Source organism: Cervus elaphus, chromosome 32 (assembly GCF_910594005.1).
Source record: "Cervus elaphus chromosome 32, mCerEla1.1, whole genome shotgun sequence".
Lineage (NCBI taxonomy): Eukaryota > Metazoa > Chordata > Mammalia > Artiodactyla > Cervidae > Cervus > Cervus elaphus.
The window spans coordinates 40,171,407-40,197,138 of record NC_057846.1 but is presented as its reverse complement, the minus strand read 5'-3'; the positions used below and the strand labels follow the sequence as shown (position 1 = coordinate 40,197,138).

Sequence of the window (25,732 nt, the reverse complement as noted above, 5' to 3'; positions counted from 1 at the left end):
TCCCTGTCCTCTGACTTCTGGACGGCTGCACCTCCACTTTGGCCAGGGGGCTTCCTCTGCGCAGGACACATTCAAATCTACTCTTTGGAATGTGTACATCAAGAGAACCTAATCTAAAAATAAAAACAAAAAAGAGAGAACCTAATCTGTAAGGGCCGTACTTCTCCCCAGTTAATCTGCAGTTTCCTTACCTTTTCACATGCATTTAATTGGCTGCAGAGAGGGAGGCTTTTTTCTAGTTAATTCCAGAAACTGAGGTGTCTATTGCCCGTCATTGGGGTGCTGTCTGTTCCACTCAAGATGAATTGCCCTGAAGCAAGGGGCACAGTCCTCTGCTTAGGGGAGTCAGGGAGGGCTGTACATGCTAAGTTCTGAAATGCAAAGCACTGATTTTGTCATTACTTAGAGGATTGGCTGATGCGTGGAAGCTGTATCAATGCCATGGGTTAGGAACTAAATTTCAGGAAGAAGGGAGACTTCGCTGGACAGGTAGGGTTTTGATGTAGGGAGGGCTTTCCCGGATGGTGGATGACCTAGGTACAGGGGGCACCAAGAGAGCATGTTAGACGGAAGAATGTCAAAACAGTTGGATTTTCTAGATGAATGAAGAGGATGCCCCAGGGCAGTGGACATGGGAAAGGTGCTGTCTCTAATCACTTGGTGAGGTGCAGAAAGTCAGGGAGGTCTCTGGTCTGACCACACAGGAATGCCGGGGCATTGACAGAGCTTCCACGCAACGGCCAATCCTGCAAAGAATGCTTTAAGACATTTCTGGGTATCCTCTTCCACTCAGAGTACCTCTTGTCTCCAGATCAAGTCGAAAGATCCTTGGGAAACACACACCGTAGCTTAAAGCAGTTCCTTGTCCTTTCCTGGTTCATAGTGTGTGGCCTCTGCCCCACAGTTGTCACTGGGTTTTCCCTAACTACAAAATCAGATGCCTGAGGAGGGCAGGCCCAACTGTGAAGGTTTCTCAGAATATCCCCGTGGATGTTAAATTGGACCACGGGAGCTTTATCTCCCCCACAAGATTTTTCTGAGGACCAGACTGTGTCACAGACCTTTGCCACTCCACAGCAACCCAGCCAGGGCGATGCTCAAGAAATACCTGGGTTTTCCGGAGGAGATACTTCTGTTCAATGGGAAAGGCTCACAACATGTGAACAAATCTCTTATGGTCGGAGACGCCAATTTTTTACCCTTGGACACTGAGATGTGGGCCCAAGAAGGGGACTGGACTTGTGAGCAAGGCCTCGGGTTGGATGTCAGAAGGGGAGAGAGTAAGAGGCTTTTAGGGGAAGATTGTGCCAACCTCTAGTTTGATCCTAGTTGGGGCTTTATTTGTTGTTGGGTTGGTTTTATTTTTTTTAATGTTTTTTTATTTTGGCCCTGCCATGCAGCAATGTGGGATCTTAGTTCCCTGATCAGGGCTTGAACTCCTGCCCCCTGAATTGGCACTGCAGAGTCTTAACCACTGGACCACCAGGGAAGTCCCCAAGCTGGGACTTTAGTTGTTGTCTTTGCTCTGGTGGTGGCCCCTCTACTTCCTATCCATAGGAAAAGTACATGCTGATAGGAAAAATACATGCAGACCTGCAGTCAACCTGCCCTGGATCCTCCCACACTCTGTCACCAGGCACTAGGATTCCAGCTGCCCTTGCAGTCCAGGGAGGGGAGGAGACTCCAACTCAACTATAGAGAAAAAGAACAGGCATGGGACTCAGCCACTAAGGCCTTCTGCTCCCCAAACAGCAGGCTGTAAGTACTCTGAGTCCAGAACTGGTGAGCTCCGGGTTGGCATGGCCTCTTGGTCGGCCACGGCCTCTTGGTCAAGGGCCATCTGCCCTTCAGCACACCCTATATATGAGATGCACCTGCTGCTTCTCAGTGGGGCCCCTCTGCCTGGCACTTGAGGCCCTTAGAAATCTGAACCCCTCTGTCATTTATAAAAGGCACCCCCACCCTCACAAACTGCCTGCTCTGGCCAAAGCAGGCAACTTGACGCCCCGTCTTTGTACAGCCTTTTTCTCCAGGACCACCTGCCCTTGGCCACCTGGGCCCCGGCCTCCCCTCGACCAGGTATTCTCAGGACCCAGCTGTAGCATCGGCTCCATGGAGCCTCCCCTATGTGGACCACTCGCTGGAAACCAATTCCTATCCAGTCTCTTTCATGCTACCTTTTCTGATGGGCAAATCTTACATTTCAATAAAATCCCCAAGGCAGGGAGTTTCTTCAGGGGTCTGTGCCCCGCTGGTAGTCACACAAGGGACATTTGACAAACACCAGGGGTCAGGCCTTTGATGCTTGCAGGGTGGGAGCTGCACCGCGAGGGTAACCCCGTTCCACTCACCACCCCCCACAAGGGTCCGTGCGACCATCAATTTGAGAGGCCAACAGGAAGTGCTTGAGAAGCATTAGCCATCCATACAGAGTTGAAAAGAGCTCAGACAGGGGCCAACTCTTGGCCCTAGGGCGAAGGTGGCTTTTATTTCCTTTCTCGGGAAGGGAGGGGGTGGGGAGCTTTCCCCACACACCAATCTAAGGAGGTGGGGGGGGGGGGCGTGGGTGCTCCCCGAGAGGAGGGGACCGGGAGAGCCGGAGGACCGTTCAGAAGGCCTCCTCCGTGTCCACTTGCCGGCCATGGGCTGCGGGATGCGCCCGAGGTCACTGCCCTCCAGGTGCTAGCTCCTGCAGGGTTGGAGGCACACGGAGGTATGTGCTGGTGTCCACGAAGAAGAAGGGGGAGCAGGGGCCCTGAGTGAGGGAGCAGGGGGCTGGGGTGGCCGGCCCCACGCCTACCGCCTGCCCAGGATGGTTGCTTGCATAAGGCCTGGCTGGTGTGACTTCTCCCAAGAGGGGCCGCTGGGGCCCGAAGGCATGGCTCACTCCGATGGCTGGCCCTTTAAATGTCCATCTCAAACTGTGACTCTTCACCTGGGGAGAGAGGGAGCAGAGGACTGGGTAAGCCATGGGCACGTGGCACGGCTGAACCTTCTAGAGTCTGCAAAGAGCTGTTGTTTCCCGTTCTGTCGTTCCAACAGGGAGAGCAGGGGCCAGGGGCGTGCTGCAGAGGACAGCGGACAGAGGGCAGGCCCAGGAATTCCTGAGACACGCATCCAGCAGTGTTGCTCCCCCAATCCCTGAGCAGAGACCACATCTCCCCACCGGACAGCTGCCAGCCCTATCTTCTGGATCACTTCTCTTTTCTTTAAGAATGAATGGCTCCTTGTGATTTGAAATAAATACAATTTCACAGACATATACTCCTTAAAACACAAAAACCTTTCTGAGCACATGTCCCAACTTCTGGGTTAGGACATGGTACCCTAACCTCCTCTGCCTACACCCGATTCCCCAGAGAAGAGCCTGACCCTGCAATACAGCAGCTCTTTGGGGAATTCAGTTGCTTGCTGCCCTCGGCCAACTCTTACCAGTAAAATTTCCAAGTAATTCATGCAGCGGCAGCTTGTTTTCCTTTTTAATGCAACTGCCTTGTGCCTGACCTCCTGGCCAAGGCTGCTCCAAGGTTCTGGAAGGCAGGAGGCCTGCTCTGACCCCCACGGGGGAACAACCGCCCTTGACTTCTGGTTATGTTGACACAAATATGCGTGTCCAAGGGCAGGGGCCTTGGCTTCTTATATCCAGTGAAGCAACATGGAAAACCACATGCCTCCTCCTTCAGCCCACCCCATCCCAACAACCGTGTGGACTATGAGACTGCCATGGTGGGGTCAGAGCCTTTGTTATAGGCCAGACCAGCTCAAGACACCAGGAGGGGAGACGGAATGCAAGTGCAGGCGGTGGACAGCCTTCAGGTTGCGGTGACCGAGCCACTGTTGTATTGACAGCTTCCATCCTCAACTACCAGTCTTTGGTTTAAGGCAAAAGGGGAGTGGAGGACCAACCACACGACTCTATCCATCCTTCTGTCTATCCTTTTAAAAAATAGTAATTATTTATTTTTGGCTGTGCTGGGTCTGTGCTGCTGCCGGTACTTTCTCTAGTTGCAGAGCTCAGGCTTCTCACTGCAGCGGCTTCTCTTGTTGCGGCTCTGCACACGGGCTTCAGGAGCTGAAGCATGTGGGGGCATTAGTTGCGGTTCCTGGGCTCTAGAGCACAGGCTTGTTGGGGGTGCCTGGGCTTACTTGCTCCGAGGCATGTGGGATCCTCTCAGGCCACGGATCAAACCTGTGTGTCCTGCATTGGCGGGCACGTTCTCTACCGCTGAGCCACTAGGGAAGCTCTGTCCATCTCTTATCATAGGGCAGGGAACCTCACTGCCCGGACCGTCCTTCCTGCTGGGCTCTGTGGGTCCATGTCTGCCTCTCTTTTGTCCATGGCTCTCCAAGTCTGAAAGCAAGTGTGGCCCGCTCTGGGAGGTGGGGCTCCTGAGGTCCTGGTGAACCACAGCCTGCAGGCCCCAGGGAGCTGGGTTCCACACTGTCAGCAGGGCCAGCCAAGCTCGAGGGCCCAGCTGCTTCCTGTCTGGGCTCGGTTACTGCCTTCGGGTGAAAGGTCAGCGGCTTCCAGGCTCTGCCAGTGCTTATGCTCCCTCCTCCCATAGCAAGAGCTCAGGTGCTCCGGCCAGCCGGTCCCTGATGCTTGGAGATGGTATTCAAGCACCTCTGCAGGGGTGGCTGCTCTGATTGACAGGGGATGTGGGGATGAGGGTGGGGACTGGACACCAGGAAGGACCCGGCCTCCCCTTGTCCACTACAGAAACAGCTGGTTGCACCGTTTCCACCACCTCCAGGATCCACTAGGACACCTGACGTCCCTGACGCCTTTCTGATCCTGCAGACCTGTAATTTCCTAGAGGGCGAGGACTCTGTGCTTTTGATAAGCAGCTTCCTGCACAAAAACATCCTGGGTGTGTTCCAAGTTGCTGCAGACACACGGATATGCCTCAGGGACAATTGTATAAAGGTTATCCAAGGGCTTATCAAAGGAGCTTCCTGGATGCAATCTCCTTTCAAACAAGTTCCCCTCTAATGAGACTAACTGATGAGGCTGAATGGCCTTGCCTGGGGTTCCTGGGCCCCTTTGCTGAGGAAAGTGGGTTCCGATGAAAGTGCGGCACCCCAGACCCTTCCTCCACCCTCTGGACTGCTCCATGGGCAGGAGCATTGCCGTGCTCCCTGGAACACCCACCCCCACCCCTACGCCCGCTCTTCGCCTTCCTGGTGGGAGAGTCCAGCCGAGCCCGGCCACTCACCGCCCACCGGCTTGTCCTCGGGGCTGCTGCGCAGGTGATTCTGGCTGGCTTCCGTGGGGGGCTCATCGCCTGTAGGGCTAGTGACCCCGGGAATGGTGGGCAGGTCCCGTGGGGGCGTCTTGGTCACAGGTGAGTTCCGACACTCCATCAGGAACTTCCGGTCATAGATGATCCTGGTACCTGCAAGGGGGCGGGGACACGGATAAAGCCACGGAGAAGCCCCTGGCCTGACTTTTCCCCCTGAGGCCCGGCTCCAGCAGAGGCAGCAGGCTTTCCTGCAAAAGCCCGGGCGGAGGTGTGAGGCTCACTCACTGCCCGCCTGCAGCCCGGGACTCTGCTGTCGCCGAACCGCCCCATCTCCCCGGGGGTCGGCGGGTGCTCCGCGGAGAAAGTCTTGTGTTGTTGTTGTTTTTTTAATTTTTGGCCGCACCCTACCAGTGGCATGTGGTTAATTCCCTGACCCTGACCAAGGATGCAACCCATCCCTGCCCCCTGCATTGGAAGGTGGAGTCTTAACCACAGGATCCCCAGAGAAGTCCCCAAAGTGGGTTTTTTATGTGTTTTTCAATTCTGTCCTTACACACCCTTGGGGAATATCCAGAATCTTTTAACTCCATTTGACAAAGGAGCAAACAGAAAAGTAAGTGACTTCAGCACCCGCACCCCACCCCCCAACCACTCCCCACCAGTTAAACGTGAGAACTCCTCCTGTCTGGACTTTGTGGGAGTGACACGGAGCACCCCCAGACCCACCACGCTCTCTTTGCTCGGTCCAGCTCCCTGGAGACGCCCCTGCTCCGCCCAACGCCCGGTTACCCATCCTCTGTTCATGTGTCACCGACTTCACGGTTTCCACTCGGCCATTCCTTTAATTTTCACTGTCCTTTCTCAAGCATCACCCCAGGGTGAGGGACCACGTCTCATAGAATTATTCACTGACCTTAAGCCTCCCAGGAGCCCTCCTATGAGGGCTCCTTAAATAAAGGAGTGTGTTCTCAAGCACAGGAGCCAGGGAGGAGGCCCGCTGATTCACAAATAACAGTGAAGAGTGAGAAGGTGACTCCTCTTGGGCCCCTGTCTAAATCCTGATCATCTCTGCAGCCCCGCTGTGGTCCGAGTAACATAACCCCTCCAGAACATTCGCTAGTGGCTCCCTTCTCCACAAGGAGCAGGCCCCAGGCTCAGCCTTCAGCAGGCAGAGGCGTCTAGCTAGAATCTAAAACTGTCTTCTTGTCCTTATGTTTCTTTTTATAGCTACTTCTATTTATGGCAAGTGACTCTGGTTTTCCATATATAGCTGTGATAGCAAACTTCCTTTTAATATATACAACAGGATGTAATTGAATATGGTAATGGTACATGTTATATATCACATAATATACATAATAAAAGCTAGGGAATTCCCTGGCAGTCCAGTGATTAGGTCTCTGAGGTTTCACTGCCCAGGGGGTGTGGGTTCAATCCCCGGTAGGGGAACGAAAGGTCCCACGAGCTATGGGGCTCGGCCAAAAAAATAAAAAACGATAAATTTTAAAGGAGAGGTGATACAAAGAGAAATATTAAATATACGTACAAGTAGAATGCAAAGTATGATAAAGACTGCAGAAGAGGGGGAGAGATAATGAGGAGTTTGGGATTAACACATACTCACTCCTATATATAAAACAGATAACCAGCCAGGACCAACTGTACAGTAAGAGCTATACTTAATGTCTTATAATAACCTACAGTTGTTGCTTAGTCGCTAAGTCCTTTCCGACTCTTCTGACCCCATGAACTGTAGCAAGAATGATTTTCCAGGCAAGAATACTGGAGTGGGTTGCCATTTCCTCCTCCAGGGGATCGAGAATCTGAAAAACAATAGATTTATACATATGTATAATTGAATTACTCTGCTGCTGCTAAGTCGCTTCAGTAGTGTCCGACTCTATGCGACCCCATAGACAACAGCCCACCAGGCTCCCCCATCCCTGAGATTCTTCAGGCAAGAACACTGGAGTGGGTTGCCATTTCCTTCTCCACTGCATGAAAGTGAAAAGTGAAAGTGAAGTCGCTCAGTCGTGTCTGACTCCAGCGACCCCATGGACTACAGCCTACCAGGCTCCCCTATCCATGGGATTTTCCCGGCAAGTGTACTGGAGTGGGGTGCCATTGCCTTCTGCGAATTACTCTGCAGTATACCTGAAACTTATATTCAGTCCTGAATATTCACTGGAAGGACTAATGCTGAAGCTGAAACTCCAATATTTTGGCCACCTGATGCGAAGAACTGATTCATTGGAAAAGACCCTGATCCTGGGAAAGATTGAAGGTGGGAGGAGAAGGGGACAACAGAGGATGAGATGGTTGGGTGGCATCACTGACTCAATGAACATAAGTCTGAGTAAACTCCAGGAGTTGGTGATGGACAGGGAGGCCTGGCGTGCTGCAGTCCATGGGGTCACAAAGAGTCGGACACTACTGATCGACTGGACTGAACTGAACTGAAATACCTGAAACTAACACAATCAATTATATATCAATTAAAAAATGAAGACTGTAGGTGGATAGTGAATGGCCTCAGTTTAGAAACCAGGACGCAAGGACTCCAGGAAAGCCCATCCTCATCAATAGCTCTGAAATATGTCCCTCACTTAAGGGCTCTGCTGAGCGACATTCCAATAGCTGACATCCGTTTCTCGAGGTTGAGCACTGCCTGTCTACTAATCCCCGAGACAGGAAAGGGACCAGCTTGCATCTCTGAGCTCTGATGTGAGTTAAGATTGGGCTCCCGGTGCCGAGGAGGACCCGGGATGCTGAAGAGCAGAGGGTGGTGAGAGAGACCCAAGGATGAACTTTGCCTCCTTGCTCACATTGGCCTGGTCTGACCTCGGCCTGGCCAGGCGGCCACCCGGGCTCGCTCTCCTCGTTTGGGGCAAGTAATGCTGAGGTTGACAGCCCTGCCCCTCATCACCAGGAGAACTGCAGTTCAGAGCTCACGTTTCTAAGGGGGAGGGGTGGACAGCAAAGGACACAGACTTGGGGATGTACTTTAGGCCCTGCTACCAACCAGCCCTCCCTGGTGCCTCAGATGGTAAAGAACCCCCCTGCGATGCAGGAGACCCGAGTTGGGTCCCTGGGTCGGGAACATCCCCTGGAGAAGAACATGGCAACCCACTCCGGCATTCTTGCCTGGAGAATCCCATGGACAGTGGAGCCTGGTGGGTCACAGTCCATGGCGTGGCAAAGAGCGACTGAGCGACTATCGCTTTTCCCAACCAGCCGGGTGGCCCTGTGGCCCTCCCCCATTTGGGCCTCACCTGTAAGGGCGGTTTCCTCACCTCTAACATGAAGGGCTGTGTGCCAACACGCCCAGTGGGCTCCAAATGGAGAACCACAGTGCCCTCTCTGGACAGAGGGCATTCTGGCTTCAGAGATGGGCCCGTTTTTCTCTTGTTTCTTAGTCCTCATGGCCTGGGCACCTTACCCCCTTATCTCCTTCCCACCCATCACCTTGGCATTTTAAAAATTTTTACTTATTTTTATTGAAGTATAGTTGACCTACCATACTGTGTTAGATTCTGGTGTCCAGCAGAGTGATTCAGTAATACATGTATTTCTGAATATAAATCATATGCCTCACATTTTTTTCCCATTATGGTTTATTACAGGCTATTGAAAATAGCTCCTTGTGTTCTACAGTAGGACTTTTGCCTGTTTTATTTTGGCTGCACCGCACAGCTTGTGGGGTCTAAGTTCCCTAATCAGGGATGGAACACGGGGCCCTTGGCAGTGAAAGCACAGTCCTAACAGGAGTTCCCTGTTTTATCTCTTTTATATACACAAATTTGTATCGGCTGATCCCAAACTCCTAATACCACCTTGGGTTTTTTTGTTTGTTTGTTCACCACGGAGTAGAGCGACCAACCCCATCGGAGCTGAATCTGAGAGCTAGAGATTCAATCGTCTCAAAAAAGAACTTGGAGGTCAGCAGCTTCTGAGGTTCTTTAAAGGTCACGAGCCCCCGGTGGTTTGGTTTTGTTTGTTTTTTTAACAAGTGTGGTAAAACAGAAATAGCATAAAACTTAGCATCTGAAGTCATCTTAAATGCACAGCTGAGTTGTTTTAAGGACACCCACACTGTCATACAACTCATCTCCAGGCCGGTTTTCATCCTGCCAAACTAAAACTCCATCCAGGAAACAATCCCCGCTCCCCCAGCCGGGGGCAACCACCGCGCTGCTTCTGTCTGAGTTGGACTGCCCTGTTGCGTGGTAGCCGTTCAGTTGTGTCCAGCTCTTGTCGACCCCATGAACTGTAGCCTGCCAGGCTCTTCTGTCCATGGAATTCTCTGGGCAAGAAATACTGGAGTGGGTTGCCGTTTCCTTCTCCAGGGGATCCTCCTGACCCAGGGATCAAATTTGGGTCTCCTGCATTGCAGACAGATTCTTTACCATCTGAGCCACCAGGAAGCCTGGACTGCTCTAGGTATCTCATGTAAATGGAATCTTATAGAATTTGTCTTCTTGCAGTTGGCTTGTTTCACTTAGCATAATGTTCTCAAGGTTCATCTACATGGTTGGACTCTGTGGGAATTTCCTTCCATTTAAAGCTGAATAATATTCCATCGTGGGCTTCCCCGGTGGCTCAAGGGTAAAGAATCTGCCTGCCAATGCAGGAGACTCGAGTTCAGCCCCTGGGTAGAGAAGATCCCCTAGAGAAGGAAATGGCAACCCACTCCAGTATTCTTGCTTGGGAAATCCCATGGACAGAGGAGCCTGGCGGGCTACAGTCCATGGGGTCACAAGAGTCGGATATGACTTAGCGACTAAACAACAACACTCCATTGTATGGATATACCAATTTTGTTTACTCACAGACATTCAGGTTACATTCACCTTTTGGTCATTGTGAATCATGCTGCTAGGAACATCCTGTGCAAATATCTTGATACTCTCCTTTCAATTCTTTGGGGTACATACTCTGAAGTGGCCCCCGGTATTTTAAGAATCAGTAATTACACTTAAAAGAGAAAAAGAAATGGCCTCTGCACCCTCTATCCTATGGCTAGGGCACTTATTTAAAAATAAAAATCCTCATTTGAGCTAATAAAATCCATAATCTAAATGCTGGTAGGGGTAGCACCTTCAACACCCACCCCTGGACTTCCCCGGTGGTCCAGTGACTAAATAAGACTGAACTCTGAGCGCAGGGAGCTGGGGTTCGATCCCTCCTCGGGGAACTAGATCCCATATGCTGCAATGGAAAGATCCTGCATGCCACAACTAAGACCCAGCACAGCCCAATAAATAATATATATTAAAAAAAAAAAAGATAACCCACCATCAGAGTAATTCAGCCGGGGAGGGAGGGTGTTGTGTGGGGGGTAGACAATGGGGTAAACAGTGGTGTCCAGAAAGTCAGCTGATGAGGCACGGAGTCTGGGAGGAGACAGAGTCACCACTGACTGGCTAATTTGGGGCCTGTGAGGAATAGGAGCTGGAGATGGAACTGCTTTGGCTTTTTAACTCTTTCTTCTAATAAGCCTTCATGGGATCCACCTCCGTGGCCAGTGATCTGGAAATTCCCTAAGCCTCCACAGATGAGGCAAACCTAACAAAACACACACAGTCCTGTATTGTCGAAAATGGGAACCCCTGGCTGACGCGGCTGCAGCGCAGTCCCGGAGCTGGGACCTGGTCTGCACACGGGGACAGGAAGTGGGGACCAGCGGGGATGCTGAGGACCCTGTGAGGCTCAACAGCGGCGGCTGGGGGTGTTGCTCTGCTGTGGTCCTCTGGGGCGCGTGGGTGTCACACCAGGCGGCCCCCCCAAAACACTCTTTAGCTGAGGACCCACTTCCTGTCCGTGCAAGGGAAAGCCCCCTCCACAAGGCATCTATAAACGAGAGCTTTTGAGGATCTAGACAGCTTCCAGGTGGCAGAGCCAAGACGGTTCTTCCTCCTGCTTCTCTCACAAGTCATACAAAACACCAAGAACAAGAAACAGCAGCGCCTGCGCCCACCTGGATGCCAGCAGGGCTCCGACTGTCCTCCACATCATGATATGCTGCTGCTGCTGCTAAGTCGCTTCAGTCGTGTCCGACTCTGTGCGACCCCATAGACCGCAGCCCGCCAGGCTCCGCCGTCCCTGGGATTCTCCAGGCAAGAACACAGGAGTGGGTTGCCATTTCCTTCTCCAATGCATGAAAGTGAAAGGAGAAATGAAGTCGCTCAGTCATGTCTGACTCTTCACAACCCCAGGGACTGCAGCCTACCAGGCTCCTCCATCCATGGGATTTTCCAGGTAAGAGTACTGGAGTGGGGTGCCATTGCCTTCTCCACATCACGATATATGAAGACAGAAAGTGAATGGAGAAATGGCTCTTTTTTCCCCTTTCCTTTTTTTTTTCTTTTTTTTGAGGGGGGCCTTACTCTGTGGCATGTGGGGTCTTAGTTCCCCAACCAGGGGATGGAACCCAGGTTCCCTGCAGTGGAAGCACAGTCTTAATCACTGGACCACCAGGGAAGTCCCAGGAATGGTTCTAACAGGAGGAAGAGGGGGACAGGTGGAGGTAGGAAGGTGGCGGTCGAGGTTGTAACAGCAAGCAAGCGGGGTCGAACCCAGGAAGTGTCGGGAATTAGAGGCATCAAGGAAAAGGGGGCTGAGAAAAGGAGACAGGCCACCCGTCTGTCACCCAGGAGGAAGCCAGGCAGGCAAAATGAGCTGGCCTCCTGAATGGTGGCCTCATACCCTCTGCGTGCCTCTGCTTCAGAATAAAGAGCAAAGATAATGACCTACAGAGACAGCTTTGGGGAGGGGGTTACCTCACATGAAAAAAACCCCAACTAGCCACTAGATTGAGCCCATCAGTCTCCGGAACACACAAGGGGCTTCCAGCCAGCTCTTGAGCAACTCCTCACTCTTAAATAATAAACGGAGCAGAAAACAAAAAGACAACCAATTAGAGACAGCACCTAAATCCTGGATAAAAGGAAATCAAGAAAGAGAGACAAGAGAACTCAATCAAAAGAATTACTTAAAAGATCAAAAGAATTAATTAAATACAAAAAAAAAGAAAAGAAAAGATACTTTTGCTGAATTGAGAGAGATGAGTCTTGAAAGACTACTTGACTATCCAGTGCAATGAATTAAAAAACCACTAGCTTAAGATTCATTGTAAATCATGAAATCTTCCAGAAAGGGTTGAAAGGTGCTCAGAAGGATCGGGAGTAAGAACTTATCAAAATGTTCAATGGTTACACGGAAAACCTGAAGATAGTGGGTCAAATGCCTTCACTTTCTGGGACAAAAGTCATCCTGGCCTAGTTTTATACCCAGTCAAACACTAACCAAATAGAAGGAGAACAGAGACATCTGCATAAAGTGCTAGGAGGATGGAGTCAGTAAAATCAGAGAAAGACCGGAGGCTCCTGGGAATCCCATGCCTGCAGCTGTGTGGCAGGTCCAGAGTTGCCAAACTGTGCTCAGAAAAGAGGGAAAATGCATGGAGAAATGCAGGGGTCTGACTGTGAAACCATATTGAGAGGCACTTAAGAGGGGCTGGCAGTTGTGGGAAGACTTACCTGAATGAAAACTAAGCACATGTTATTTTTTTATAGTTACATTTTTCTTTTTAAAATTTTTCTTTTATATTTAATTAACATATTGTATTAGTTTCAGATGTACAGCAAAGTGATTCACATGTATATCTTCTTTTTCAAATTCTTTTCCCATTTAGGTTATTGCAGAATATTGAGAATATTACAGACTATTGAAGAAAGAGGGTGGCAGAGGATGAAATGGTTGGATAGCATCACTGATTCAATGGACACGAACTTGGGCAAATTCCATGAAACAGTGAAGGACAGGGAGGCCTAGTGTGCTGCAGTCTATGGGGTTGAAAAGAGTCGGACACGATTTAGCACTGAACAAGACTGTTGAGCAGAGATCCATGATTTCAGGATTTGGGTACTGGGCACATTTTAAACTAAAAAAATTAATAATTCTACTTTAAAAAAAAAGGCTGTAAAAAATGGGAATGCTATCACTAACATCTACATGACTCATCAAGAATCACAGTATTAAAAACAATACGTAATATAGAAGCAACCTGTGTCCATCAACAGATAATGGATAAAGAAAATGCGAAATACATGTACACAATGGAATACTACTCAGTCATAAAAAAAGAATGAAAATTTGCCACTTGCAACAATGTGGATAGACCTGGAAGGTATTATGCTTAGTGAAACAAATCAGAGAGAAAGACAAATACTCTGTAATTGTTTATGTGTGGAATCTAAAAATAAAACAAACAAATGAATATAACAACACAGAAATAGACTCACAGATAATGGAGAACAAGCCTGTGGTGACCATTGGAGAGAGGGACGGGGGGCAAGGTAGGGGTAAAGGATTAACAGGTATGAATTACTATGTATGAAATAAACAAGTGACAATGCGCAACATTGGGAAACAGAGCTATTATTTTGTAACAACTTTATTTTTTTTTTTTGTAACAACTTTAAATGTAGTATGATCTATAATATCTGAGCAGTATGTTTTACACTGTATAATGTTACAAATCTCCATTCATAGGTCTTTAGGAACCCTGTCTAATCCCTTGAATCTATTTGTCACCTCCACTGTATAATCCTAAGTGATTTGATTTAGGTCACACCTGAATGGCCTAATGGTTTTCCTCGCTTCAATTTAAGCCCGAATTTTGCAATAAGGAGTTCATGATCTGAGCCACAGTCAGCTCCAAGTCTTGTTTTTGTGGGCTGTATAGAGATTCTCCATCTGGAGAAGACTTTTAACAGTCCCTTGGACTGCAAGAAGATCAAACCAGTCCATCCTAAAGGAAATCAATCCTGAATATTTATTGGAAGGACTGATGCTGAAGCTGCGATACTTTGACCACCTGATGCGAAGAACTGACTCATTGGAAAAGATCCTGACGCTGGGAAAGATTGAAGGTAGGTGAAGAAGGGGACGACAGAGGACGAGATAGTTAGATGACATCACCGACTCAATGGACATGAGTTTGAGCAAGCTCCGGGAGATGGTGAAGGAAAGGGAGGCCTGGCAGGCTGCAGTCCATGGGGTCACAAAGAGTCGGTCACGACTGAGCATACACACACACACACACACACAACTTTGACTTTAAAAAAAGAACTAAGGGACAGGTTAAATAAATTGTGGATCAGACCTACAGTGCAATGCTGTGCAGGTACTATTTGGAAGAAAGAAAGTGTACGCTGTCTGGGCTTCCCTTGTGGCTCAGTTGGCAAAGAACCCACCTGCAATGTAGGAAACCTGGATTTGATCCCTGGGTTGGGAAGACCTCCTGGAGAAGGAAATAGCAACTTACTCCAGTATTCTTGCCTGGAAAATTCCAGGGACAGAGGAGCCTGTCAGGCTACAGTCCACGGGGTCACGATGAGTTGGACACGACTGAATGACTAAACCACTACCACACTGGCCACAAAAAAAAAAAAAAAAAAAAAAAAAATCACAGAACTGTATTTTTTGTTTACTTATCTCTGGGGGTGAGATAAGGATTAAAGCAAGGAATATACCTTTTATACTGAATATTTTTTTTGAATATTTTTAAAATAAAAAAATACAAGGATCTGTGTGTTAGTTGCTCAGTCGTGTCTGACTCTTTGACATGTAATAAAGATACAGAGGTAGTAAGCAAACAAATAAATAAGGATATAGGATCAGAATCTCCTTTCCTAGTAAGTCAAGTTAAAACTGCCATAGATGGAACAAGACAGACTCCCCATGTCCAGAAGGCTCTCTGCTGGGCTGGGGAAAGAGTGGTGAGCTCACCCCTCTAGCATCTCCAGGCCATGTGCACCAGCCCTGTCCACGCTAGACTGTAACTCCAGGAACTGTATTCAAGGATCGGGACAAGCATTAACACCCACCCATACAACTGCCAACTTTGCTCGATCACACGCCCTGAGAGTAGGGGTGCTGGGTCATATAGTCCTTCACTGAACCCCTCTGGACCACACAGGCCAGATGTGACAAATAGAAGGGACCATTAGATACAGGAACAGCCTCTGATCTCAGATACACACTTAGTCGGAGAAAGACCTGGAAACAAGTGTGTGGAGTCTAGAGACATAGATGGGGACCACAGAGGATCAGGGAGAAGTCTACCCTGTGTGTACCACCGGCAACAGGGAATCCAAGCCCCCTGACTCTTAACCCAAGCCATGGAAGCATCCTTGTCACCCCAATTCTGCACTGATCCAGAGTGGGGGGTGGTACTCAGATGATTCAGACGGGAGGGACTACAGGTGCAGAGCCAGGGAATCCAGAACCTGCCTCCCACAGGGCGGGGGCAGAAGAGAGGTGAAACTTGCCCCCCACCCTTCCAACCATTTGTGTAGCTGACATCCTACTGAGTTCTGAGTTCAAGGGTGCGTCCTGAACTACATGTAGAGAATAGCTGACGCTGTCTTCTAACTGGAAGCCCATGTGAATGCACCACCCTGAGTGCAGCTGGCTGCCAGAGTTCCCAGCTATGGAGAGAGGAGGGTTGGCACAACATGATGGGGGGTGGGGTGTGAATGCCCGCTGTTCTTATTACAGCCTAGTGGTTAGAGACCCAGCTCTCCCACTTGTTGGTTCTATCCACTCTGGGCATTATTCCTCCATGTTTCTCTGCCCCGACTTCTTTTCTTTCTCTTTTATTTATTTATTGGCTGCGTTGGGTCTTAGGTGAAGCATGAGGGCTCAGTAGTTGTCGCATGTGAGCTTAGCTGCCCCTCGAAGTGTGGGATCTTAGTTTCCCAACCAGGGTTCGGATCCACGTCCCCTCCACTGGAAATTCTTGATCGCTGGCCCACCAGAGAAGTCCTCGTGCCTCGATCTCTTCCCCTGAAGAATGGGGGTGATGGTGATGATGGCAGTTCAAGCGTCCCAGGGTCACCGCGTGGGTCAGCATAGTGGCTCAAAGTCAGCCCTAAACAAGCAAGTCCTCGGTATTGCCACGACCAGTGTGACTTCAGTTATATGGAGGTAGAAAAAGAAAAAAAGAGCTGGGATAAATCAGAGGGGAGGTAAGAACCCTGAAAAGAGACTTGGAGAGAAGGGGGTGGGCTAGGGGGGAGGGTAAGGGCATTCTCCCTCCTGTTTTGGTCCAGAGAAACAGGCTTCAAGCACCACCATGAGCTGTGGCATGTTCGGTAACCAGTGTCATCTGGGACTTTACACTCCAGGTATGCACCAAATGCAAGAGTTGTATTTTTTCTTCAGGCAGGCTTTAGGGATGAGGACAGCTTGCTTGAATGCATAAAGCAAGGCACACATGCCCCGGGGTCTGGTTTCCTCGCCTGTAAACAAGGGCTTGTTCTGGGCTCATTCAAACTATTTTTAAAGCCCCAACCCTAGGTCAGGCTTTAGAGATAATCTCTTGCGTGTGTTCCAGCTCTGATACCAACCATTTATTTTTAGGATCCCCTTGTGGGCAGGTGCTTTTAAGCTGAAAGTGGTGCACCTAGCTTGGGGCCGGGAGGCAGCAGTTCTGGGCTCAAAAGTGGATGCGACTTTTGCACCAGCCCTCACTTCCGAGTCCCAGCTTCACTCCTCAGCTCTGAGAGGAGCGTGAGGATAAAACCCGAGCCTCACAGGAGTGTTACGTTGTGACAATCACAGCACCACGTGAGCCCTGCCTGCCACAGCCTGATCTGCTAGGTCTCCGTGCCCCCTGGACCCCCACGAGGGAGACACCTTATCCTGAACTCACAGGCAGGAAACTGAGGTGCAGAAAGGCCGGCCCCTTGCAGCCATCCCAAGATAGACCCAGCCTGTCTCGCCTCCCACCCTAAAGACCAGCCTCTGTTTACAATGAGCCAGGCAGCCCGGGCCCCTGCGCCAGCCGGCACCGGCCAAGGGGAAGCCACAGGGTCCTCAGACTTCTGCCTCCTCTTCTGCCTGTTTGAGGACAGGATGTTCCCTGGGAGGGAGGCCTCCTACATTCCTCCTCCGTCTCCCTGCGGTCCAGCCCCGGGGGCCCAAAGGCAGCTGGATGCGGCTCCTGTAAGTTGAGACGCTGGTCCCGCTTTCTTCCCGGGCCTCTGCTGGCAGGAACACGCCTCCCAGGGGCCGAGGACGTGAGGCCGGCAAGAGTACAAGCAGGAATTCCTAGAACTGCTGTTCCCCTTCCAGGGGCGGGAGAGCATTTCATAACAGGGTCAGGCAGAGGGCTGAACGCCTGTGCTGGGACGTGGGCCAGGCGCCTGGGAGAAACCCATTGGAAAGAGCGTACGCTCAGCTCAGCAGCAGTGCCCGGCCGTTTCTTGCAGGACGGTCTGCTTGGCAAGCACAGCTGACTGGCCGAGGCGGGTGGCGGGGGGTAGCTGGGTAAGGAAGCAGAGCTCGCTCACTCCCACTGCTCTTCCCCTCCCACCCAGCCAGCTCTGCGGGGAGAACCAAGACCCCGACAATCTCCGGACTTCCCCGATGGTCCAGTGGCTAAGACTCCAGGCTCCCAATGCAGGGGACCCGGGTTCCATACCTGGTCAGGGAACTAGATCTTGCAACCAAGACCTGCCATAACCAGATAAATAAACATTAAAAAAAAAATCCACTCCCCAAAGACCCTTTAGGGGTCTTATGAAGGCCCTGGCGTAACAAAGGGGCCATCAGTCAGTGGTCCCACAAGGGAACAGGCAGGCTGACTTGAAAATTAAGCAGAAGGGAGACAGGACAAAACAGCTGAACGACTTCTGAGGCTGGCCAACCTCCTCCCCTTTCCCTATGAGCCAGGTGAGGCTGCCCCTGAAATTCACTACCAACAGTGAGTGCCCTTCTGAAATATACCCCCTTGCTGCTGGAAAGTGAAGGAGTCCTGTTTTTTTGGGTGAATGGCATGCCCCCAAATTCACATGCTGAAGCCCCAACTCCTGGTACCTCAGTGTAACTGTATTTGGAGATAAGGCCTCTTAACCAGGCCATTATGTGAAAAGGAGGCCGTTAGGGTGGAGCCCTAAAACAATGTTCCGGTGTCTTTGTAAGAGAGAGCCTTTCCACAGAAGGACCACGACCACTACCTCGATAAAGGGGCAGCAGGAGGCAGCCTCTGCAAGCCACGGAGGGGGCCTCAGCAGAAACCAACCCGTCCACACTTGGATCTTGGGCTTCCAGACCAAGAAGAATATAAATTTCTGTTGTTTAAACTACCCGGTCTGTGGATTTGGTTGCAGGAGATCTAGCAAATCCGCACAGGCCCACTGTCCCCTTTGGTTCAGAAGAGCGAAGACAGAAACCCATTCACACTCCTTAAGGCAAGAGACCCAGTTCTGCGGCCGCCACCAGCAGTAGTCTCCCTCCCACTCACCTACTGGACCCCTGGGCTCAGACACCTGCCTCTTGCCAGTACTCCAGAAAATCAAGGCTGTTCAAAGGCAAGTGCTGGCCAGAGGGGGCCAGTACCTGAAGCCTGGCCATTTGAAGGGGAAACAGGAGGTAGGCTGGGCGGCAGTTAGTAGGAGTACGCGTGACACCAGGTGAATATGTGGCCCAGCGCCCTGGCACCGTGTCCACCTGTGTGTTTTGTTTTGTGGAGCTGAACTGAAGGGCTTGAAAGCAGGACATGGGATCCATGACTCAATGTTTTCAGGAAGGCATCCTCTGTTCTTAAACCAACAGTCAATAAACACACAGGCTCGTGATTCCTGTCTCCTACACCTGGCTGGATAAAGCACAAGCTGGAAAAAAAAAAAAGCACAAGCTGGAATCAAGATTGCTGGGAGAAATATCAATAACCTCAGACATGCAGATGACATCACCCTTAATGGCAGAAAGCGAAGAGGAACTAAAGAGCCTCTTGATGAAGGTGAAAGAGGAGAGTGAAAAAGTTGGCTTAAAACTCAACATTCAAAAAACGAAGAATCATGGCATCCTGTCCCATCGCTTCACAGAAAATAGATGGGAAACAATGGAAACAGTGAGAGGCTTTATTTTCTTGGGCTCCAAAATCACTGCAGATGGTAGTGACTGCAGCGATGAAGTTAAAAGATGCTTGCTCCTTGGAAGAAAAGCTATGACCAACCTAGACAGCCTATTAAAAAGCAGAGACATTAACTTTGCCGACAAAGGTCCGTCTAGTCAAAGCTATGATTTTTCCAGTAGTCATGTGTGGATGTGAGAGTTAGACTATTAAGAAGGCCGAGTACTGAAGAATCGATGCTTTTGTACTGTGGTGTTGGAGAAGACTCTTGAAAGTCCCTTGGACAAACCAGTCAGTCCTAAACGAAATCAATCCTCAATGTTTATTGGAAGGACTGATGCTGAAGCTGAAGCTCCAATACTTTGGCCATCTGATGTGAAGCGCCAACTCATTGGAAAAGACCCTGATGCTGGGAAAGACTGAAGGCAGAAGGGGAAGGGGACGACAGAGGACACGATGGTTGGATGGCATCACTGACTCAATGGACATGAGTTTGAGCAAGCTCCCGGAGATGGCGAAGGACATGAAGTCCTGGCGTGCTGCAGTCGCAGAGTTGGACACAACTGAGTGACTGAACATCAACATCTGGCCCTCGCTCTGTTGGCCAGTCAGCAGGACAAGCAGTTAAATCCCCTCAAAGGACTGTTCTTTGAGGCTTGGTCCTTGTTGAACATCGTCTCAAAGCATGGTGCACATAAACCCTCCTATCCTTGTTTATGCACATTCAAAGGAGTCATTTCCATTCTTGAATCTGGGCTAGCCTTGCAGCTTGCTCTGACAGACAGAATACTGTATAAGTGACATACTATGACTTCTGAATAAAGGCCTAAGAGGTCTTGGAAGCTGCCATGTAAATAACTCATATTCTGAATGGTGTGAGGCCATGAGGACAGAGAGAGAGCCCAACCTTCCAGCTGTCCCCAGCAATACTCAGACAGGTGACTAAGACCATCTTGAAACTTCCAGTCCAACGGCCAACTGTATGCAGCCAGATGAGTGGGCTCAGGCAAGATGATCAAAAAATACCTAATTTACCCAAAGAATGAAGAGAAGTAACAGATTGTTGTTGTGGTGGTTGAAGTTACTAAATCTGGGGATTGCTTGTTACACAGCAGTAGCTAGCTGATACAGCCCTTCTCATCAAGACTAGATCTCTGGGTCTAGTATCTGAGCTCTCCCTGTGAACCCTCATGGGCATAGGCAATGGATTACAAGGCCCATGTCCTAAGCATCCAAATGCCATGGGCAGATGTCACCTATTTCTGCTGAGTCAGCAATACTGGCCACAAACAAGTAAATGAAGACCATGAATCCCAGTGTCTGAGACCTACGCCCCAACACTGACTAGTTCAGTATAAAAAGTCACTTCCTTCCACAGTCTGCTTCATAATAACTTGGAATAATACTGGGATAAGTGGGAAAGTTCAGAGAAAGTTAGCTTCTGCTTCTAGGACATTCCAAGATAAACAGTTATACTTGTAACTAAGAGGACAGAAAAGAAAATTTAAACATTCTTATTAAGCCAGCCCAGACCCAGGCCTAGTAGTAGAGATATTAGGTCACCCTGAGAATACTCTCATCACAGGAGTTTTTCACCCCTCACCTTTTACATATCTGATGTGGCTGGCTGCACTACAAAGATGAGTAAGCCATCTCTGAAAGAACTTCCTGTCTAATCTAGGGAACAAATATGTAAAGAAAGACATGTGAATCATTGCTGTGAATCACAAAAGAGGAAGAACATTGGCATGGATCTCAGTAAAACGAGAACATAACATGTTTTTCGTTCAAGAATCAAGAAGCTATGTGCACAAATGAACATTTTTCATTCATTTCACCCTGGGAAGCAATCCTCTTTTCAATAATGCTGCCTTTTCCTAAATCGACATCAAATAAAGACCCTGATAAGCAAATGCCTCACTACTTTATACCAACAGTCAATATGGCACCATCCTTCTGGCCCTTTCTCTAAATTTGGTAATGAAGGACTTTTTTGTTCTTTCAGGATAAAAACAAACAAATCTCTTTATCAAATAATGAGGCCCTGCCACCCTTGAGGATACTGGGGGAAAAAAAAGTAAGGTCTGAAAGCAATTCATATCCAACAGCTGTGTCTACACTGTTAGACTGTAAGGCCAACCACGCTGGCTACTTGGAGTGGGCAAGTCTCACTTAATATCATGCAAGTTTTAAGGGGTGGGGTAAGTGTCTGTCTAATTACTTCAGATACAACTCCGATGCTTATAATTCTATTTTGGGTGTGTTCATCTTTCTAGCTTGCAGTGGAAGCCCTCGAGGTCACACTTTGTCTTCCAATGCCATGGCCGTAAGATCAGAAAGGCTATGGGTTCTCTACACCAGGGTCTCTGCCAGTCTTTAATGAAGCACATAGTATGGAATGTTCTAAACGCTTTAAAAGGAAGCTCGAGTCAGTATAAAAAGAGGCCCATTATAGTTCCCTCCTTGCCTTAATGTCAATGTCAAGTTCTCTTGACCTGTAATAAAGAGGCAGTGTGACTGAGGCCTGGGGACACTGGCCACGCTCCGGCTTCAGTGCCCAGCCTACCCTATCCTCTTCCCGGCACTCTCTGTTCCAGGGCCAGACCCGGGAGCTGCCCCAAGGTAAGCTTCCCGGGCGCAGGCTTTGTTTGTCTAACCAAACAGAGTGCCAGTAACACCTGCAGTCCTAGCTGCTTACCCCTGATTAACCTTATCCAGATCCAGGGCTTAGGGACGACTACCACCCAAGCAACAACTCCTATAGCTTTGGGGTCAAACATCCAGTAAAGAACTGGGAATGTAGAGGTTGGTGGCGGAAGGGTGGATGAAGGGTTCTGACCCACTCAAAGGTTCTGGTGGTTTATGGTGTTACTTAAGACTTTTAAGACTCCACAGATACAGAGAACAGACTTGCTGCCAAAGGAAAGGGGTTGGGGTGGGGAAGGTAAGGGTTGGGAGTTTGGGATTAGCAGACGCAAACTATTATATACAGAATGGATAGACAACAAGGTTCTCCTGTATAGCGCAGGGAACTATATTCAGTGTCCTGTGATAAACCCCAATGAAGGGACTTCCCTAGTGGTCCAGTGGCTAGGACTCCACGCTTCCAAGGCAAGGGGCACAGGCTCAGTCACTCGTCAGGAAACTAAGATCCTGCAAGAAGCATGGCACAACCAAAAAAGGAAAAAAAAACCCACAAAACCCTAATGGAAAAGAATATGAAAAAGAATATATAACTGAGTCATTCTGCTGTACAGTAGAAATGAACACACTGTCAATCCATTATACTTCAATAAAATTGGAAAAAAACAAAACAAAACCATAAGATTCCACAAGCTTGAGTGTTCATCAGGGACACTCTCTTAAGTAAATTTCTCTTCAGTTCTCCAGACATCTAACTTCAGATCAGTGGCTCAGCCCGTGTAGGGTTAATGAGCATGGAAAGCAAACTGGAGTCAGAGGATTGGAGATGGCTCAAGTCATCTGCTCTTATTTTGCCCTGGGGCACACATTGCAGAGCCATTCCCAGCAAGAGTGACCAGTGGACACTTTACTCCAGTAGCTTCTGACACTATCCAACCACACAGACTCTGCCGAGAGCCTGGCTCTTCAGACTCTGGTTTAAAGACAGATGCCAAAAAAACAAATAAATAAATAAAGAACAGATGCCAGACCCAACCTCAGGAGAAGTTTACCTGGATAGATGCATCACTTTTTTTGTCAGACCGCAGAGGAGAAACTGGTGAGGGCTGTCACATTCCACCAATTCCTGAGAGCTCAGAGAGTAGTCCTTACACCAGTCACTAGGAGTTAGTTAGAAATGTGCAATCTTAGGTCCTACCTCTAACCTACAGAATTAGATGTGGTCCCCAGGTAATTCATGTGCCCCCTGGAAGACTGAGAAACAGCACTCTAGACGGAAGCAGAAGGGGGCCAGGAATGATCTTTACTCACTAGGTCAAGCCCCTCTGCAGGCAAAAGGGTTGTGTTAAAGTGGGCTTTGGAGGAAGACTCCATGCCTTGGTTGTGCAGAGGCAAGCCTGGATTCTCTGGGTTATGGACTGTGAGCTGCGTCTCCCCACTGGTCTCTAGGCTGGTCACTCCCTAGGCTCCTGGCACTGCTATCTTCCTTCCAGTTGGCCTCAGAAACTGTCACACTGATGCAGAAGCCCCTTGTCCCTCTCTCAAATGAACATCTTCAAAAGGAGGGAGACTGGCTGAGGTCTGCCCCAAACCGCAATTTACCAGTGCAAAAGGAGAAGTGGAAGCGAGTTTCCCATAAACATCACTCCCGGCTGTTGCTTCCCAAGCTGATCCACCCCATCTAGCAACAAAGGTGCAAAATAGGGCCACCTAAGCCTTCAGGCCTGAGTCAGTGCCCACCCTGAACAGATGAAGCAGCGGCTCACACCTTCACTGGAGGGGACCCAGTGAAACTGTCCGGAAAGGTCCCGGTAGACACAGCATAGCCCAGAAAAAGCGGAGTAGCACGGACTACATAAGGCCCAGCATGGAAAGAGAATCAGACTCAAGAGAGTCACAAGAGTCACTGGGAGATTTCCCTGGGATCATTTTTAATAGACGCGGTGGCATTTCCCCCCCTCTGCGCTTGGCGGCTGTGTCCTGTTCAGTTTGGGAAATCGGGTGTTAGATTGGACCGTGGGCACGTGCTTGGGGGCCTCGGTGCAGCGTTCCATAGAAAAAGGCGGCCCGCAGTCCAAGAACCACTCAGCTGGCTAACAGCTCGCACGCTGTATGTTTTGAGTCAAACAAAATCAGGGCCTCGGATCTGGCTGTGCTCGCCGGGGGTGGGGCAGCTGCCTGAGAAAAGCAGCAAGTGGCCCCCGACGCTGCCAGGCGACGAGGCAGGCAGCCCCGCCCGCGCGCGTGCGTCCCAGCCGGGACGCCAGAATGTGCGGCGCTTTTCTCGAGTAGTTTGGGAAGCAGCAGGGGCAGAGGGCGTAAAGGGAAGGGGAGACGGGCAGGAGCGGGTGAGGACGGCACGAGGGAGGGAGGGAAGCGGCGAGCTCCGGGATTTCATCACGCAAACGCGCGGGCAGGTTTCATCAGCACCCGGGCTCCGGAGCTGGGAGCGAATGCCAGGCTCCCGAGGGCAGCGCGAAGCGGGCCCCCACCCGCGCCAGCTCAGCTTCCTCTTCCTCATCCACGCTCCCGGAGGTCACACGGTTCCCTCCCTCCCTCCCCCCCCACCCCCCGGACAGAAGAACGTGTTTTTCTGCATAGCACGGCTCGAGGCCCCAGGTCCCTGCGCGCAGAACCGCCGCGCGCCTGAAAGAACCATCTGCTCCCCGTGCCGCCGAGGCGCGCCGCAGAAGCAGGCGAGCACCCTCCGCCCAAAGCCGGGGCTGGGGGTCTGGTGGGGTGGGGGGCCTCGGGAAGGAAGAAGGGTTCTGCGAGGGTCATTGATCCCAACATCTCATCCCACAAAACCTCTCCCGTGGTGCGTGGCCCACCCCGATCCCACCCTATTCAGCCTCAGAACTGCCCCCAACACCCACAAGGGGCAGCAGGCCTCAGAATGTGGCGGTCTTGGAAGCGTGCGTTTGTTTGTGCGTCGGTCGACGATCGGGGAAGTCAGGTGTCCCTTCCAGAAAGAAGGAAACTCCTGGCATTGGCAGACGCGTCACTGGAGTTCGCGCCCGAGGGCTGGCGATCGCAGGCGACCCCCATGCTCGCTCCCTGCGGCCACCTCCCGGACTCTTACTGCCTCCCTGATGCCCCGTTCCGTTCTTCCCAGTCATCGCGCCCCGGAACTCGGTCGCCCCGTCCAGCTGGCGGCTCCCGAGCACTCCCCGCTCCTGTCGAATCCGGACTCCCCACCGCCCGCACCCAGAGCCAGGGCGCAGGGGGCCATCCCCCTCCCAGAGCCCGCGCCTACCTCCGGGGGTGGTGCTGAAGAGCGTGCCGCCGGGAGTGGTGCTGTAGTCCCCGGGGGGCAGCTGCACGCCGTCAGCGAGGACCACCCTCCGAGTGGTGGGGATGGCCCGGCTCGGGGTCTGGCTGCAGCTGCTGCCTCCGGACATGGTCTCCCCGCGCGCTGAGCCCGCAGCCGGGGCGTGGCCCTAGAGCCCCTCGGGCTTCGCTCCGCCCCGCCCGAGACCGCCCCTTCCGCCGCTCGGGCAGACGACCCTTGGGATTTGTAGTTCCCGCCCCGCCGCCTCGCAGGCTACCTCTCCCCGGGGCTGCCGGCTCCGGCGCTCCTCGCCCCCAGCGCTGGCTCTTCGCCCCCAGCGCAAGCGCCCGCTCCAGGGAGGCAGGAAACTGCGCCCGGCCTGAGTGCCTTCCAGATCCCTCGCAGGCACGCTCCTAGTCCTTTCGGGTCCCCGTTGACACTCGGCAGGGACTGGTCGAATGGGGGTGGTGGTCGCGAGCTTGCCCGGGTTAATGCGTTGCTGCTGGGTCGGGGGCGCATCTCGGGCTGTGCGGGGATCCTAGCCCACCCTGGCTAGTTTCAACACTGGGACCTCAGCGGAAGGGCCCCTTCAGTCCGCCCCTGTACCGCGTTCTAGTTCCTCAGACCAGAAGGTGGGCGTTGGTCGGTAGG

At 50.9% G+C, this 25,732-nt stretch overlaps 1 protein-coding gene across 1 annotated transcript; it reads right to left on the bottom strand.

Moving 5' to 3' along the window:
* Positions 1-2,460: 2,460 nt before the first annotated feature.
* On the bottom strand, positions 2,461-25,262 carry EIF4EBP1 (eukaryotic translation initiation factor 4E binding protein 1). Its single transcript, XM_043893743.1, has 3 exons — positions 25,067-25,262; positions 5,217-5,396; positions 2,461-2,935 (listed from the first exon to the last, which is right to left on the bottom strand). The coding sequence occupies exons 1-3, from the start codon at positions 25,209-25,211 to the stop codon at positions 2,904-2,906; spliced, it is 357 nt and encodes a 118-aa protein (XP_043749678.1). The 5' UTR covers positions 25,212-25,262; the 3' UTR covers positions 2,461-2,903.
* Positions 25,263-25,732: the final 470 nt, after the last annotated feature.